Below are 17,936 nucleotides of genomic sequence, written 5' to 3'. Positions count from 1 at the left end.
CGCCCCAAAGTCAGCTCCAAGAGAGAAAGATGAGATGAAATGAGCAAATCCTATTTTTGCTAACTTATATCCAGCCTCTCTTCTACGCGATCGCGGAAAAGACTTCGCGATCGTGAAGGGCCAAATAGACCTTGCCTAGAAATTCCCTTACGTGAACGCGATAAAGCTTTCGCGATCGCGAAGCTTAACCAGACAAGCCTATGTGAACGCGTGTCAAACAACGCGAATGCGAAGGTAAAAATCCCCAGCCTCAGAAAATACCCTATGCGATCGAATGAGTTCTTCCGCGATCGCGTAACACAACTCCCCCAAACAGGCCTGCCTCTTCAACTCTTTGCGTTTGCGACTCTTCTCACGCGGACGCGAAGAAACACCTGCTCCAGCTACGCGGTCGCTTTTCCTTTTACGCGATCGCGTTGAACAAAACCTCCACTAGCCCAGATAACCCTTCGCGATCGCATCCTTACTTCCGCGATCACGATTCATACCAATCACGCCGGAAACCAGCAGTGGCAAAACAAGGAGAATTGATCTAAAACCATCCCGAAACTCACCCGAGGCCCCCGGGACCCCGTCCGATCACACCAGCAAGTCCCAATACCTTACCCAAGCTTATCCAAAGGCTTGAAATACCACGAATAACATCAAAATTATGAATCGACGATCAAAATCCTTCTTTCAACTTTCAAACTTCCAAACTTCGACAGACGCGTCCGAATTATATCAAAACATTTCAGAATGATGCCAAACTTTGTGTACAAGTCATAAACCACGATACGGACCTATTCTAAGGCTTGCAATCCCAAACGAACATCGAAAACACCAAAGTCCACTTCAAACCAAACATAAGAAATTCTTAAACTTTCAAAATGCCAACTTTTACAATAAGCGCTGAAATGCTTCCGGACCACCCGATACTCAATCCGAACATACTCCCAAGTCCGAAATCATAATACAAACCTATTGGAACCTTCAAATCCCAATTCCAAGGTCGTTTCCTCAAAAGTCAAACCTTAGTCAATTCTTCCAACTTAAAGCTTTCGAAATTAGAATTTTTCATCTGAATCAACTCTGAACTTTTCGAAATTCAACCCCGACCATTCGTACAAGTCATAATACATGAAGTGAAGCTACGTATGGCCTCAAATCTCTGAATGATGTGCTAGAGCTCAAAATATCGGTCGGGTCGTTACAAGAGAAATCCTACATAATATGATATAAAATATTATGTGAATATTAAACTATTTAGGTTACATTTCCAAATTCCGCTGGTGATTGATATGAATGAACAAAAAAACCTCAAGAAATATTGCCTTCGACCTGACTCATTCATTCATCTCAGTTATTTTCAGTACTTGGGCTAAAAGGAAAAAACAATTATAATGGAATGAGTACATAATTAAATAGATATTTGTTCAACATAACGTCACATTTATGGAGCACAGATAAATGTTCAACAAAAAGGGTAGCTAGACATCACTTGAGAAATAGAGGAGAGAGATTTTTTGTTTAAGTACTGTAGATAAGCCTTAGTTAGTATATGGGTCAGTTAATAAACATTAGAAGTTAGAGGTATACATTAGTTATTTAGCATAGTTATAACAGAATTAGTTAGTTGATTAGTTATAAATATCTATAAAAAGTTTCATTTTATAGTTGAATGAAAATATCGACATTTCCTTTTTTGAAGTTCCCTCAATGGCAGAATCCCAACATGGTATCAAAGCGGAGAAGATCGATCTGTGAAACTCTCGTTCAATTCATTAGGTAAAGTTGAATTTCGCATAGAGATTTCGACTAAGCCAGATTTTCCTTTCTTATTGTTCTCTAGTTCAATTGCTACCTCGAATTGATCGTCAATGGTGACTGAGAAGATTGACCATACACATCCATTGTTCCTTCAACCTTCGGACACACTGGGCTTGGTGTTAATTCCAATTCAGCTCATAGGTTCTGAAAACTATGGCCTATGGAGCAGATCGATGAGACTGACTCTAAAGGCTAAGAGAAAATTAGGGTTCATCATAGGGGATTGCAAAAAGGAATCGTTCAAGGATGCTCTCCATGAGGAATGGAAGACTTGCAACGCAATAGTGCACTCATGGATCATGAACTCAGTCTCGAAGGATCTCATTAGTGGAATCATATACGCGTCGGATGCGCATGCCGTGTGGGAAGATCTCAAGAAACGATTCGATAAAGTGAATCGAGTGAGGATTTTTCAGATACACAAGGCAATTTCAAGGCTTTCACAAGGAACCGACTCTGTTGTTGTTTACTTTACCAAGCTAAAAGAGCTTTAGGCGGAATACGATGTGTTGGTGTCTTCACAGAATTGTGGTTGTGCGAAGGCTAAGGAACACATTGTTCATCTATATCAGCAACAATTGACGCAGTTCCTAAATGGGCTGAATGATACATATGATCAGGCATGATGTCAGATTTTGATGAAGACCACTGAACTAACACTTAATCAAGCATATGTATTGATCACTCAAGATGAAAGTCAAAAAGCTATGGGAAACCTATCAGTGATAGAAAAACTCGATCCTTTGGCTATGCAAGCAGGAAATGGCTAAGGTTATCATGGAAGGAAGCAGTTCCTACAGTGCGAGCATGCAAAAATGAATGGACACTCTAAGGAAAATTGCTTCAAAATCATTGGATATCCAGACGACTTCAAAATAAAGAGAGGGCATCAACCAAGAGCAAGTCCTATGATAGCCAATAATGTTGAAGGGCCACCTGGAAAATAAATAGTAGTGAATTCACAAAGCAGACGTGATTATTATTTCACTGAGGCCCAATATCAACAAATTCTGAACCTACTCAACAAGGAAGGACCTGGTGATATATTTGTGCAGACACAAGCTAATATGGCAGGTACTATTTGTTCACTTTCATCAAGCATGCATCCAGATGAGTGGATTGTTGATTCAGGTGGTACATACCACATAGCTTCTCCTTTGAATCTGTTAAGCAATATTCAGAGTATTGATAAGCATAAAAAGGATTCAGTAAGGTTGCCTAATGGAACTAGTACTGATATTATTCATATTGGTAATTCACAATTATCAACTGATAGCATATTAAAGAATGTCCTTCATGTGCCAGATTTTAAGTTTAATTTGATGCCAGTATTAAAGTTAACAAGAGACCTATCATGTGCTGCTCTATTTTTGCCTGAGTTGGTTGTATTTCAGGACCTCTATAATGGAAAGGTGAGGGGGATTGGTAAGAAAAGTGAAGTATTGTACTTGCTGAAAGGAAGATGAGTGAGACAATTAGTAGCTGCAATTAAGCTTGAAAGTAGAGGAGGAGATTCAAGCTGGATATGGCATATGAGGCTAGGACATGCTTCAACACCAGTGTTGCAACACATTCCATTTCTGAAGAATAAAGTAGATAGCAGTTTGCATAATAGATGTTTTGTATGCCCTATGGAAAACCAGTCTAGGCTTGCCTTTCCTGATAGTGAATAGAAGAGCATTAAACCTTTTGAACTTGTACATATGGATGTTTGGGGGCCATATAGAGTGTCAACTCGTGATAGAAAGTACTATTTTCTAACTGTTGTAGATGACTACTCATGAGCAACTTTGATATTTCTAATACAATTGAAGAGTGAGACCATTATTTTTTTAAAGCAATTTTTGTGCATGGTTAAGACCCAATTTGATACCTCTATTAAGGTGATTCGAACAAACAATGGAACTAAATTCTTTAACAATTAATGGAACACTCTTCTATAGGATCAAGGAGTGATTCATTAGAGTAGTTGTGCTTACACTCCACAACAAAATGGAGTTGTGGAGAGAAAGCCCTGGCACATATTAGATACTGCAAGGGCACTAAAGTTTCAAGCAAATCTACCATAAAAGTTTTGGGGAGAGTATGTGCAGACAACTGTTTACATCATAAATAGATTACCCTCTAAAGTGATGGCTGGCAGGAGTCCCTATGAGCTATTACATAAAAGAAAACCATCACTTAATCATCTAAGGGTGTTTGGTTGTCTATGCTATGCTACATACCTAGTGAAGGAGGATAAGTTTGCACCTAGAGCTAAGAAATAAGTCTTTTTGGGATACTCATCTACACAAAAGGGATATAGATTGTTTGATTTAGAAACTAATTATTTTTTTGTCAGCAGAGATATTACTTTCAGGGAATCTGTTTTTCCTTTCAAGGAGACTCAAATGCAGATTAATCCACACACAGTGATACATAACCAAGATGATTTCATATGTCTACAGCAGGACAACAGACATGTTGTGTAAATACAAATCCCAGAGGAGCATGGTCAAGCAACAGAAATGCTAGTTATGACTACACCATTGGAACAACCTGCAGAAGCCACACCTGGAAATTCAGCAGCTACTAAAAGAGAAGTTGAAGGCCTGACAGAAGGCTTTGAATAGCTAGATAAGATCATGAAATCCACAGCACCTACAGTTTTAGCTGAGGCGACAATAGTTCATGTTGCAGATCCTGTTGCAGAAAATGCATATCATTTGGCAATTCCAACTTTGCAAGGAATTTCAGCATATGAAGGAATTCCAACTGCAGAAATCAGGCAATCGGCAAGAAAGCCACCTATATGGATGCAAGACTATGTTACAAAGAAGCAGAAAATCTACATAGTGTGCCTACTCCATCTCTAACTACCTATCTTATGACACTGTAACTCAGAAATACAGAGATAACTTGAATGCTTTTTTAGTATTGAAAGAGCCACATTCCTTCTAGGAGGCAGTAAAAGACAAAAGGTGGATGAGATAATGCAGCAAGCGGTGAAGGCTCTAGAGGATAACAGAACTTGGAAAGTCTACTATTGGATCTAAGTGGGTATACAAGATCAAGTATAAGTCAAATGGAGAAGTGGAAAGATTTAAGACAAGACTTGTAGCAAAGGGATACAATCAACATGAAGGTTTAGACTACCATGAGACATTCTCTCCAATTTCCAAAATTGTGATTGTGAGATCTGTCATAGTTGTTGCAGCCTCCAAAGATTGGAAACTTTATCAAATTGACGTATTTAGTGCATTTCTTCAGGGAGATCTGTATGAAGAAGTGTACATGGACTCGCCACAAGGCTTTCAAAAGCAGGGGAGAAAAAGGTATGCAGGCATTTGAAGTCCTTGTATGGACTTAAGCAAGCATCAAGGAAATGGAACTTAAAGCTCACAGAAGCATTAGTCAATGCGGGTTTTCATTAGAGTGTTTTTGATTATTCCTTGTTCACCAAAAGATCTGGGAGTGACATAGTTATTATTCTCATATATATAGATGACATGCTCATTACTAGAAGCAATAGTATCATGATTAATGAGGCCAAGGAAGTTCTACATCAGCAGTTCAAGGTCAAGGATCTTGGTGAACTGAGATACTTCTTAGGCATAGAAGTCTTGAGATCACAATATGGTATTTTGCTTAATAAAAAAAAATACACATTGGAGTTGATTTTCGAGTTAGGACTGAGTGGAGAAAAGCCTGCAGTCATACCATTGGAGATAAATCAGAAGTTAACTTCAGTGGAGTATGATAAAGGAGCTGGAATGCAGGAAGATGATCTTATGGTTGACATTACATGATATCAAAAGCTCATAGGAAAGCTTTTATATCTGATAGTCACTCGGCTAGATATAAGCTATGCAGTATAGAATCTTAGCCAATTTATGTAAGCCCCAAAGAAATCTCACATGGATGTAGCTATTAGAGTGGTTAGATATCTCAAGGCAGCACCTGGCATGAGAGTTCTTATGCACATGGAATCTACAGACACACTGGTAGGATTTTGTGATTCAGATTGGGCTGCCTGTCCTACCACTAGGAGGTCAGTCAGTGGAACTCTTTCGTTTCATGGAAATCAAAAAAACAGCATATAGTATCTAGAAGCAGTGCAGAAGCAGAATACAGAAGCATGGCTTCTGCATTTGCTGAGATTGTTTGGCTAACTGGGATGTTTCATGAGTTAGGGATTACATTAAAAAACCAGTTACCCTTTGTTGTGACAGCAAAGCTACAATGCAAATTGCAGCAAATCCCATATTCCATGAGAGAACCAAACATATCGAGATCGATTGTCATTTTATACGGGGAAAAATCAAACAAGGATTGTTGGAGACTAAGTATGTGCCTACTAAGGATCAACTAGCAGATTTACTGACCAAAGGATTGAGCTCAGGACAACATCACTACTTATTAGGCAAGCTAGGAGTGTTAAACATTTTACACCATCCAGCTTGAGGGGGAGTGTTGAAATGCTGTATATAAGCCTTAGTTAGTATAGGGGAGTTTGTAAATATTAAAAGTTAGAGGTATGCATTAGTTATTTAGCATAGTTATAACAAAATTAGTTAGTTGATTAGTTATAAATATCTGTAAAAAGTCCCATTTTACAGTTGAATGAAAATATCGACATTTCCTTCTCTGAAGCTCCCTCAATGGTAGAATCCCAACAATATTCTTTTTCTTTATTTGAAAAGCATACATATATGCTAGTAATTAAAAAGGGCGTTGTCCTATTCTAAAGGCTCGTAATTAAAAAGGACGTTGATTAGTTGTATATTCTTTTTCTAGCATATACATATATGCTAGAAATCCTACAGAATATGATACGGAATATTCTGTGAATATTAAACTATTTAGGTTGCATTTCCAAATTCCGCTGGTGATTGAGATGAATGAACAAAAAAAACCTCAAGAAATATTGCCCTCGACCTGACTCATTCATTCATCTCAGTTATTTTCAGCACTTGGGCTAAAAGGAAAAAACTAAAAACAATTGTAATGGAACGACATGTTAAAATAGATGTTTGTTCAACGTAACGTCACATTTATGGAGCACGGATAAATGTTCAACAAAAAGGGTAGCTAGACATCACTTGAGAAATAGAGGAGAGGGATATTCTTTTTTCTTTATTGGAAGAGCATACATATATGCTAGTAATTAAAAAGGGCGTCGTCCTATTCTAAAGGCTCGAGGAACAAAGACGCCATCTCAATTGCTGTCAACGCTGCTTCGGCACCTTTATTTCCCCACTTACCACCAGCACGATCGAAAGCCTGCTCCAATGTATCACATGTCAATACACCAAATATGCAAGGCGTACCCGAATTTAGACCTGCTGAAACTACTCCTGATGTGGTTGCATTAACGACCGCATCATAGTGAGACGTATCACCTCTTATTACTGCCCCAATACACAGTATCCCTTGATATTTCCGGGACTTTCCAAGCTGCTGTGAGGCCAAGCCTATTTCAAAACAGCCAGGAACCCACACAACATCGACATCTTCTGAGTTATAACTCTTGAAAGTGCGCAACGCTCCCTCCAAAAGTTTCTTTGTGATTAGATCATTGAAACGTGCAACCACAATAGCAAAGCGATGGCCTTGAGTAGAGGTAACAGAACCGGTCAACTCACGAACAGCACATGTTTGAAACCGGTTTTGATATTCCTCCCGACAATGTTTCTGATCAATTACAGAACCGAAACCTTCAGGTTGGGTGAATATTGATAGTGCACGTGATGAGGAGGTTATTAAGCTTTGTCTGTGGAAAGACAAAGAGAAAGGGTGACGAGGAGACTGCAGTTGTGTGGGTTTTGTACGAGGTAGAAGATTGCACTGTCCTAAAGCGGAAGTTGCCATTTTTCTTGTTTTCTCTTTTTGACTCTCTTAGGACTTGGGATGAATGTGAATTTGCTTTTATGTGAGTGTTGACGAGGACTTGACTTTGGTTTTCTTCATTATATAGTTGGTCTTGGAACGGTAGTTTGGACTAAGGAGTGCCATATTCACGCCGAAATTGCTCGGCATGTCCCATGCCTTTAAAATTCGGCCTGTCCCATGCCGGATTATATTGATATTCAATTTTTGTCTTTGTTTTGGTATTTAATGTTGCCCCTTCTCTTCCATTCCTTCAAATTAAAGATTGAGATTTTTGATTGAAAATGCAATTCTATGGATGGCGTAACGTGGACTTACTTATCCAACTGTCGAAGAAGTGTAGTGTAGTGAAGTGAAGTGAAGAACGAGATTCAAACTTATATACCTGAAATAAGCTAATGATCCGAATGCCAAAGCAGCTAGATCAATTCACAACCATTTTGTTTTATTTATTTTGTTTTAGGAAAAAAGTTTAAATTTAGATCTCTACTAGAAATATCTTAATCTTAGTTAATTGTCTTGTATTTATCATTGACTTTAATTTCAATGAGAACTAGGCGAATTTCACGTGTCAAAATTAATATTCCAAACAAATCCAAACGTAACTTTCTGTTTTTTATGACGATCTAAGAATTTATTTCATTATACTTTAGGTTGGAGCTCCATTAGAATGAAGGATAAATACGAGACATAGTTGCTAACGAAGAGAATATAAATGGCTCCTAATATATAACATATGATAAAAGATATTTAGATTTTGTATAGTAGATGATATACATGGCCGACGTGTCAAAGCATGACTCTAGTATGATTTAAATTACATATACTTACTGTGAATTTTTTTAATTTATTGGTGTAATTAACATGTTGTTACAAGGTAATTTATTTTTCATGTTATTAATTTTTTTTTTGAATATTTAAATATAGTTATTTTTTAAGTGAATTAATAATTTACAATTTCCATAGTAATATCAGTATATAAAAGACAAATGTATACCAATATGTGTGTGATGTGTGAGATTATAAGCATGCATCAATATTTTATTCATTAATTTTTAGAATCAATATTCGTCATATAATTAAAAAAAGATATTATCATAACTAAGTGATAGAAATTTATTTAACACGATATATATATATATATATATATATATATATATATATATATATATATATATATATATATATATATATATATATTATTGGATGTTTACTAATAGGCTCGCATACAGCAAGGAAGAAAGAAAAATAGAGGTGCATGTGATGGACGGATCGGAGAATACCTATTATTATTGGATGTTTACATCTAAGGCTATCCAACGGGACGGGCCGTCCCGTCCCATTCCGGTCCCGGTCCCGTCCCGCATCGTGTCCCGTCCCGTCCTGTTTCATTCCGTCCCACTTAATTCTAAACGGGATGGGCCCATGTTAAATGGGACACAAGATGGGAAGGTATGGCCATTTCGTCCCGTTTGTCCCGTCCCATCCCGTCATGTCCCGTCCCGCCTATCCCACGTCCTATTTTTTTTTGTGCATTATATACAAGAAACTTATAATCCTATTTTTCAAGGTTTTCCTAAGACCACGGTTAGAAATGATGTTTTTAAATTTCAAATCGAATATCTTCAGTATATTCATTGTGTATTTTTTCACTTAGATTGTAAAGTGTCTATCACATCTGATATAGGTCGTAGTCCTAATGGTTGTGATTATTTAACTGTTACATGTCATTGGGTTGATCATCACTGGAACATGCAAAAACGTATTATTGGTTATAGATTTGTTGATTCAAAACACACTAGAGCATATATTGCAACTATCATTCTACAAATTGTTAATTTTTATGGACTCATTGATAAAGTTTTAACTATCACCTTAGATAATGCTTTTACTAAGTGCTAACACAACTGCAACAACTAGCTTAATGAAATAATTGCAAAATTAATCCAACTTATGCACCGACCATTAATGAAATAATTGTAAAATTTTAAAAGTATTTTCCCCCTATTCCCCAAGTTTATTTAATTTCTACTAAACTTAACCTATCTTTAAAATTAAGAAGTGCAAATGGACTTGTTCGTAAAATTTATGAGAATTTAGCAATTCAAGAAATGAACAATCATCTCTCGAAGACTGCCAAGCTAACATATATTCTTATGTTAAATCAATGTTTGATAAATATAAATCTATGGAAACAACAGGTGGTGAAACTAGGGAAGAAGAAGAATACAATGAGATACTTAGCACTGGGAGCTATGACGACATGGAACTCATGGAACATCAATCAACATTGCCAATTCCAGAACAATGTCCGAGAGAAATTATAGATAAGTTATAACGAAGTTATATAGGAGCTTACAAATATTAGTATGATAATTTGCGATCGGCTACTAAGAGGCCTAGTTCAAACAGAACCATTCATAGAAGGTGGTTGCATAGATTAGGTGCTCTTCAAAAGAATTATATTTGTATGTGAGATTTGAAAGTTCTATTAATAAAATAAAAGGCTCTAAGCGTTGAATTATTTTTATGAATTGTCTTACACTCTTACTTAGTTACTTAATGGCTTGAAATTATATTAAATAAATTATAACTCTATTATAAATTTATAATTACTAGAATATTTCATTACAAGTCTTTTATTTTAATATTTTATAATTCTTTACTTAGTTTCCTAATTTTCGTTTAATTTTTAAGTTTATTAAATAAGTCAAAAAACTAGCTGTTGCAAACTTTAAAAACTTAGTCATTGTCAAAAGAATAGTCATTGCCAAACTCAATGCTTAAATAATATTTTTTTTAAAACGGCACTTAAGGCCCGCGAACCCGTCCCGTCTCGTTCCGTCCCATCTCGTTTGTTAGCAGGACGGGATGGGTCTACCGTCTGTCCCGTCCCATCTCGTTTGTTAGCGGGACGGGATGGGCCTATCGTTTCGTCCCGTTTGTCCCGTCCCATTTCGTCCCGTCCCGCCACCATCCCGGCTAAATGTCGTCTCGTCCCGTTTATTTTGTACCGTCCCGTTCCGTTGGACAACCATATTTACATCTAATGATAAATTATAATAAATGATGTTTATATATAATTTTAAATAATATTCTCTTTATCTCAATTTATGTGGCACTCTTTTCTTTTTAGTTTTTATTATTTAGAAATAATTTATCTTTAGAATTTCTATTTTTATCCTAAATGAATTGATTTACAACCACACAAGTATCTATGATTTGTTTTAAAAAATTTGAAAAGTTTTTCTTATTCTCTTAAACTTTGTGTCGTGTCAAACAGTCACACATATTGAGACAGAAGGCTACAGTTGATTTATTTAATTTATCACTTAACTATAATAAAGTAATAAAGTTTGGTGTAAACAAGGGATATAAACAAGTATTCTAAGGTATGACCAATCAAGGAAAGAGAAAATAGACATTGCAGAATATTAATTAGGAGTGTATTAATAAAAATATGGATAATTGATCTAATCCACAATGCTTATCCAGAAAGGCAGACACCCCACCAAACTATCAAAAGCAAACACTTGTTGAGGAGGACTTGTAGTTGTAGCTGCACATTACGAGAAAAAAGAAATTTGGAATACATAAGTAATTGCCCCTTAATTTGTCCTAAACATTATTTATACACCTCAATTTTATGGGTTACCTAATACCTCTATCCTTAGTTTCATGCAATGGAACTAATACAGTAAATCCTATTAAAGTGACCTATGCAAAAGAATTTGATTTCATCTTATTAAAGCGTGTGAGAAACGAAAAAGAAATGTTGGAAACACACTGATATGTATAGTTGTCATTTTCCCACTGGATGTTACATCTGATTACACTTAATTAGCTGTGTTTAGTCTAATCCTAACCGTTTTTCATTTCTACTTTTTATATTTTTATTTATGCTTTTCTATTTTTTTCCTCTTTCTCTTTTTCCTTTTCTTCTTTTTATTTCCGCCATTATCATTGGAGCACCTCTTTCTTTCTTTTTCTTTTTTTTTTTATCTTTCACCTTCTCCGTCAGTAATTTCACCGATACTGACCGTTGGACGTACAATTATAGTAACCAGCCACCACTTTTTCCTCAACGAAACAACAGTCACAATTTTGGCCGTTGATACCGAGTTAATCGAACATTTACAACCTTAACCATACAAATTAAAAGATTGTATTAAGCTGAACCATAAGGGAAATACTTAATTTCTTTATTTTTATTAAAAGCAAATATAGTATGGTACATGATTAATAGGTTGATCCCCACCCATACATTAACATTTAAAAGAGTGAATAGATGCACAATGGGACAAGACCACTTTAGAATTTAGACAGAAACATAAAATAACGTTTTAATTAGTAGTATGTTTCAATATTGGAAATATATTGGTCCGACTCACGCCGCTTTACTTCAAAGTCTAAACGCTCGTCATATCCCTATTGTTTTCTTGGTTACTTTGATGCCCATTCTCCAAAGAAGGCTTCTTCGTTGAGCTAACGAATTTGTTTTCAAAATCACCAATGTCAACTCCTTCAAGCTCCCATTCTCCCTTATACGGCCTGCTCTTCGCATATTTGTATACAATATATAGTATCATTTGAACAATTCCAAGCACAAATCCCAGCACGTTTGGAAACTGCACCAATATCCCGAATTAATATATAGGAACAGAAATTATAATAAAATTATACTCTCCCTCTTTCAAAAAGATTGGGACTATTTTTTTATTAGTCTATTTAAAAAAGATTGATATTTTTCAATATTTCCTTAACAAGAAGGATTTATAGCCACACAAGTGATATGATAGGTTTCAAACCACAAATTTCAAAAATAATTTAGCGGCACAAATATTATGGCTTATTTAAGATCATGTATCTCAAAAGTTTCTCTTATTTATTAAAGTTTGTGTCAAGTCAAATTAAGACAATCTTTTTAGAATGGAGGAAATAGGTGAATACATTATTAGTATATATAACTAACTTAAAATCCAAAAGAGAAAAAATATGGAGAAAGAAGAATATGATGTTATTGTGAGTAGAATATGATGTTATTGTTCACTCACTGCAATGTAATAGTCCTTTTTGAAATATCCATAGAAGAACCACATCGTGGCACAGAGAGTGAGGAATATTGATAAAGTAAAGGGCATGAACTCTACACTCTTCGTTTTTATTACTTGCCTCTGCAACACAAATATTGAGAATCAAGAAGTAATTAATTCATCAATAGAAGAGAAAAGAACAAAGATGACATAATAGTTCAATTTGAGAATGAAATTTATACTATACCATTATGCTTAAAGGAGCGGCAAAGACAGCAATATTGACGATAGCACAAATCCATCCAACTATTTCTACTCTTTTGGCGCCTTTTGCAAATAGATAAGAAAGTAACATCACTATTCCTAAGGCTCCCACGTCCAAGAGCATCAGCCACACTGTTGTGACCTGTAAATTTAACCCAAATACACGAGTTTTAAATGATTTTCAGGAAGATGAATTAAAAAAAAGAAGATAAAGTCAATGGAAAAGGAAGTAAATATTATACAAGCTTCTTTTTTTTTCTTACAGTACTATTAATTGTTAGTGTATATAAGCTGCTTCTACCGTTTCAATTTATGTGTGCTATTTTTTTTTTTTTTGGTTTAAAAAAAATATATCTTTCTATATTTAGTAAGTTTTAATTCTAACTCTTTAATTTTACCTTTAATTACACTCCACATATCAAAATCACAAGACTTAACGGGTATTTTTGGTATGTTATAAAAAACACAAGATTCAAAGTTTTCTTCACATTCTTAAAATACGTGCTCAGTAAAACTAAGATATATAAGATGAAACTAGATGGAGCAAGATGGGAGAGCTGAGTTTATACCTTGGTCTTTTTGGAAGCATAAAAGAGAAACAAGAATAGGTAAGCTACTTCAATAACACATCCAAAGGCATTAATGGTGACGATGAGGATGGCATTTTTTATGAGATAACCATAGTATAGTAATAGTCCTGCACTGAAAAATGCAACGACATATGGTATCGCTTGAAACCCGTCTGATGATCCTTTTTTATATATTTTGTAAAAAGTTGGACTGGAAAACAACAAAAAAAGAGCAATGTAAATATCCATAAAATTCTTCAAAAAACAAAACAAGGAGAGAGATGAAGAAGAGTTGCCTTACATTGGTGCTAAGAACACCATAAATGACACAATATTACCTGTAGAAATATAGAAACCATAAGCAATAAAGTTTAATTAGAGATCAGAGGTTGAAAATGGTAGTGACTAAACTAATTAAGGTGCATTAACGTACCTAAGAGGCCAAAAAGGAAAGCCAATTCTTGAACACTTAACAATGTCATTGTTACTATAATTTAGTGAAGTTCTTAGGTGGATATATATTTTAAAAGAGACTTGGAAAAACTTTGCCCATATGCGATGCTATTTATAGTGAAAAAAACTGCAAAGGAAAAACAAAGAACAAGAATTCGGCAAATTAATTAAGTGCTGTCATGAGTGTTTGGCAAGAACGTAGTGTATACATTCAGGTTTCTAATTGGCTTAAGATATTTGCAATGACATGCATATACATCCAAACTTACGGAGTTGAACATGTTCAACTCATATATAGCTTTTGAGGAGATTCGGTTTTTTGTTCCCCCTTTTATGTATACAATTTTTTATTTTAATTACTCCATATATTAGGGAAGGAATCAATGATTAACCCCGCTGCCACAAGGAGGCTTTACTTTATATATAAATTGGCCTTATTAAGAGATAAATGCAGGCTCTTGTATCAAAAGGCGTGGTATCAACGACTAATAATAATAATAATAATAATTTATTATTATTATTATTATTATTATTATTATTATTATTATTATTATGTTAACCACCATGTTAAAGTCGGATTATGAAGGAACAATTTATCTAGTTAAATATCTTAGCAACGATGTTTGCGTTATCTCTAGGTAATCAAAATATCCGAGGGACATGTCTAGGTACTGTAATAGTAGGGCTTGAGGTCACAATTGAACCTATATTCACTTTGCAAAAATATTTGTAAGTCTACCTACTTTACGATCACCTTCAAACTTATCGGGTCTGAAGTTAACAAAAATTAGTGTGAAGTGAAAAATTGCACTTCAGATACACTTAAGGTCAAATAGGTCAGAAGTGCAACTAATGGTTTCATGCACTTAAGGCCAATAAGTCTAAAGTGAAAAATTGCACTTCAGATGCATTTAAGGCCAAAAAGTTTGAAGTGCAACAATCATTTTCCTTCACTTATGGCCAATAAGTCTGAAGTGAAAAATTACACTTCAGATGTACTTAAGGCCAAATAGGTTTGAGGTATAACCAATTATTTCATGCACTTAAGGCCAATAAGTTTGAAGTAAAAAATTACACTTCAGATGTACTTAAGGCCAAAAAGTTTGAAGTGCAACGAACGTTTTCCTACATTTAAGGCCAATACGTTGAAGTGAAAAATTGCACTTCAGATGCACTTAAGGCCAAAAGGTCTGAAGTGCAACCAACATTTTCATGCACTTAAGGCCAAATAGGATTGAAGTGCAAATTGCCCAGAAACGAAAATTTGCTATTCGAATTATAACAATCAAATATACGATTTAATACCTAAATCTACTCCAAATAAGCTCAAATTTGAAACATAATATCCAAATATCATCAAGAACAAACCCCAATCATCAATTTGTCAATACAACAATAAATCTAACAAACTCATTTTGCAATTAAGAAAAAGAAGAAGAAGAAACCCTAATCAATAGTAAAAAAAATAAAATATCATAACAGCTCACCACTGTAAAATATTATAAATGACATAACAATATGTTCGCAAACACCATATAAAATCTCACAGGAAGAAGAAGAAGAAGAAGAAGAAGAAGAAGAAGAAGAAGAAGAAGAAGAAGAAGAAGAAGAAAGAGGAGAAAAAAGCCTGAAATTATTTAAAAAGTAGGTACAAGTTAAAAAAAATTAATATAAGTTAAATGGGGACGACCAAGTAGGGTGCTCATGCAATTTTTACTGTAATAGTCAGCTTAACAATGTCCGTATGGAACTATGTAATGGTACAAACCATATTCCCTAGTATTAATATATAATAATCCTTGTTTATAATAATAATAATAATAATAATAATAATAATAATAATAATAATAATAATAATAATAATAATATGACAGCAACAAAAATAACAATGATATCAACAATAATTCAAAGGTGGATCCAGAATTTAAACTTAATTAGTTTAAATTTGCACTGAATTCATTGTATTATTAAAATTATAGGTTCAAATCTAATATTTGTTAAGATTTTAGTAAATTCTTACATATATATTTGTACTTCATATCGAAATTCTAAATTCAAATGAACCCGCAGCTAAAAGACTACATCCACCCGTAACGATGACAGCAACAATAACGACGGGGTGATTTCAAATTAAGTTTGTTTTCTATTGTTCAGAGAAGTCAGTCATACATATATTAGGAGTATATGATATAACTAACTATTACCTAATTAAAGCTTAGTGCTTTATGGGATTGAAATGGTTAACTTAGTTAAGAATGTCTCTGTTTCTTGACTAGAGGTTCTAAATTTCAGAAGGTGCAATTACATCTGGTCTTGTCTATGCCAATCCATGAATGGAAAAATCTCTGCAGATCTCTAACCTCAGTGGTCTACTTAAATTTTATTGTGAATGAGAGGCGAAATCAGAATTTGAAGTTTATGTGTTTTGAATTTGTCATCGAAATTATAATTTATTTTAGTTACTGGTTTCTCACTTAAATATTTACACATATTTAATAAATTTTCTATATAAATATAAAATTCAAACAGAAATTACAGAGTAAGGGACGGATTCGGTGCCTAAAGTATGGTATACGTGATGGTATACGTGAACTCATGGACTATCCATCAAATTAGATATTTTATGTTCTTATTTTTTAGAATTGATCTAATATTATTTAATGGTGCATTCATATTTTAGATATTTAAGATCCGCCTCTGAGATCTTTTGAACTAAGTAATACAATAGCTCTGTGCCTGCCTGAGTGATGGACGTTTCACGATGGAGAACTGCCGTCACGCAACCCCTAATCTATTTGGTTCTCTACTTTTAGTCTGCTGGTTGTGCTTATTTTTATGAAAATTTAAGATATTATTGAAATCTAATTTTACTGTTTCTTTCATCTAATTATAAGTTTGGCGTCGCTCACGTCCTCTTAAACCAAAAGATATTTTTCATTGTTTATCAAAAGCTGTCTGATATTAGGGCATCCGGCATTCCCTTATGCACCAATCGCAATCATCTCCTGAGGCATCTGATGTTCTATAACCTACTACTATCTACACGTCAATATCTAATTTATGAATTTAATTTATGTACATTGACAATATAGTTGTTACAATTTCAATGCATTTAAATATGTTCCAAGAACCAAATTAGGATTATTAAAAGTTAGGGGTATCTGTTACCGTTAGTTATGTACTAGTGCACAAGAAGTTAATTTAACTCTCAATTTATGTTGCTATGTGTGACGATCCGATAAGGTCGTTTTGAGTATTTTATTAATTTCAGTATTCTGAGACCTTTTATAGCTTCCTTTGATATTTATCGATTCGCGTGTGTGGTCCGTGTTATTTTTCGAAAAGTTTTTACGTAAAATTTTGAAGAAAATGTTATTTTTGGCCTAAAATGAGACTTAGGTTGACCGCGGTCAACATTCTTGGTAAACGACCTCAGATCGGTGTTTTGACGATTCCGGTCAGGTTCGTATGATGCTTTTGGACTTGTTCTGACTTTTGGTTGGAGTCCGGGGTGACCCGAGCGCATTTCGGCGCGTTATGTGAAAAATTATAAAAATGAGTTTTAAAGTTGAAATTCTGGAGTTTTGATGATCGATTCGTGTTATTTGATGTAATTTTGATGATTTGAGGTAGCGAGCAAGTTTGTAGGGTGTTATTACACTTGTGTGCATGTTCGGTTTGAAGCCCGAGGGGCTCAAATGAGTTTTGGAGGTGTTTCGGAAGGTTTTGGATTGCTGGTGCAATGTCTAGTGTTTTAGGTCTGCAGGTCTCGCAATTGCGATAACCTGTTCGCAATTGCGAGTCCCGCATTTGCAGAGTTGGACTCGCAAATGCAATATGTGGGGAAGGGACTCTGGTCTTCGCAAATGCGAAGTGAAAGTCGCAAATGCGAGGTGGGTGATTCGCTTTTGTGATGGGGTGGTCACAAATGTGACCGGCA

At 34.9% G+C, this 17,936-nt stretch overlaps 3 protein-coding genes across 3 annotated transcripts; 1 reads left to right on the top strand and 2 right to left on the bottom strand.

The window, feature by feature from the left end:
- Nucleotides 1-1,859: 1,859 nt before the first annotated feature.
- LOC138903108 (uncharacterized) lies at nucleotides 1,860-2,303 on the top strand. Its single transcript, XM_070191023.1, has one exon. The coding sequence runs from the start codon at nucleotides 1,860-1,862 to the stop codon at nucleotides 2,301-2,303; it is 444 nt and encodes a 147-aa protein (XP_070047124.1).
- A 4,487-nt stretch (nucleotides 2,304-6,790) lies between these two features.
- On the bottom strand, nucleotides 6,791-7,804 carry LOC104084533 (6,7-dimethyl-8-ribityllumazine synthase, chloroplastic-like). The gene has a single exon (XM_009588420.4). It carries the CDS (start codon nucleotides 7,657-7,659, stop codon nucleotides 6,973-6,975), a length of 687 nt encoding a protein of 228 aa, XP_009586715.1. The 5' UTR covers nucleotides 7,660-7,804; the 3' UTR covers nucleotides 6,791-6,972.
- A 4,054-nt stretch (nucleotides 7,805-11,858) lies between these two features.
- Nucleotides 11,859-14,097, bottom strand: LOC104084532 (bidirectional sugar transporter NEC1-like). The gene is made up of 6 exons (XM_009588419.4): nucleotides 13,977-14,097; nucleotides 13,845-13,881; nucleotides 13,544-13,754; nucleotides 12,958-13,116; nucleotides 12,732-12,851; nucleotides 11,859-12,305 (listed from the first exon to the last, which is right to left on the bottom strand). Exons 1-6 carry the CDS (start codon nucleotides 14,023-14,025, stop codon nucleotides 12,087-12,089), a joined length of 795 nt encoding a protein of 264 aa, XP_009586714.1. The 5' UTR covers nucleotides 14,026-14,097; the 3' UTR covers nucleotides 11,859-12,086.
- Between the last annotated feature and the right edge of the window lie 3,839 nt (nucleotides 14,098-17,936).

Source organism: Nicotiana tomentosiformis, chromosome 12 (genome assembly GCF_000390325.3).
Source record: "Nicotiana tomentosiformis chromosome 12, ASM39032v3, whole genome shotgun sequence".
Classification (NCBI taxonomy): domain Eukaryota; kingdom Viridiplantae; phylum Streptophyta; class Magnoliopsida; order Solanales; family Solanaceae; genus Nicotiana; species Nicotiana tomentosiformis.
This window is presented reverse-complemented; position numbering and strand designations above follow the sequence as displayed.

Bases quoted from the DNA above. Each gene is read 5' to 3' on its own strand.
- LOC138903108 (XM_070191023.1), top strand. From the start codon at position 1,860: ATGGTGACTGAGAAGATTGACCATACACATCCATTGTTCCTTCAACCT.
- LOC104084533 (XM_009588420.4), bottom strand. From the start codon at position 7,659: ATGGCAACTTCCGCTTTAGGACAGTGCAATCTTCTACCTCGTACAAAA.
- LOC104084532 (XM_009588419.4), bottom strand. From the start codon at position 14,025: ATGACATTGTTAAGTGTTCAAGAATTGGCTTTCCTTTTTGGCCTCTTA. The intron at 13,117-13,543 runs GTATAAACTCAG...TTAAATTTACAG, and splicing joins ATGCTTCCAAAAAGACCAAG to GTCACAACAGTGTGGCTGAT. The intron at 12,306-12,731 runs GTGAGTGAACAA...ATATTGGTGCAG, and splicing joins AAAAGGACTATTACATTGCA to TTTCCAAACGTGCTGGGATT.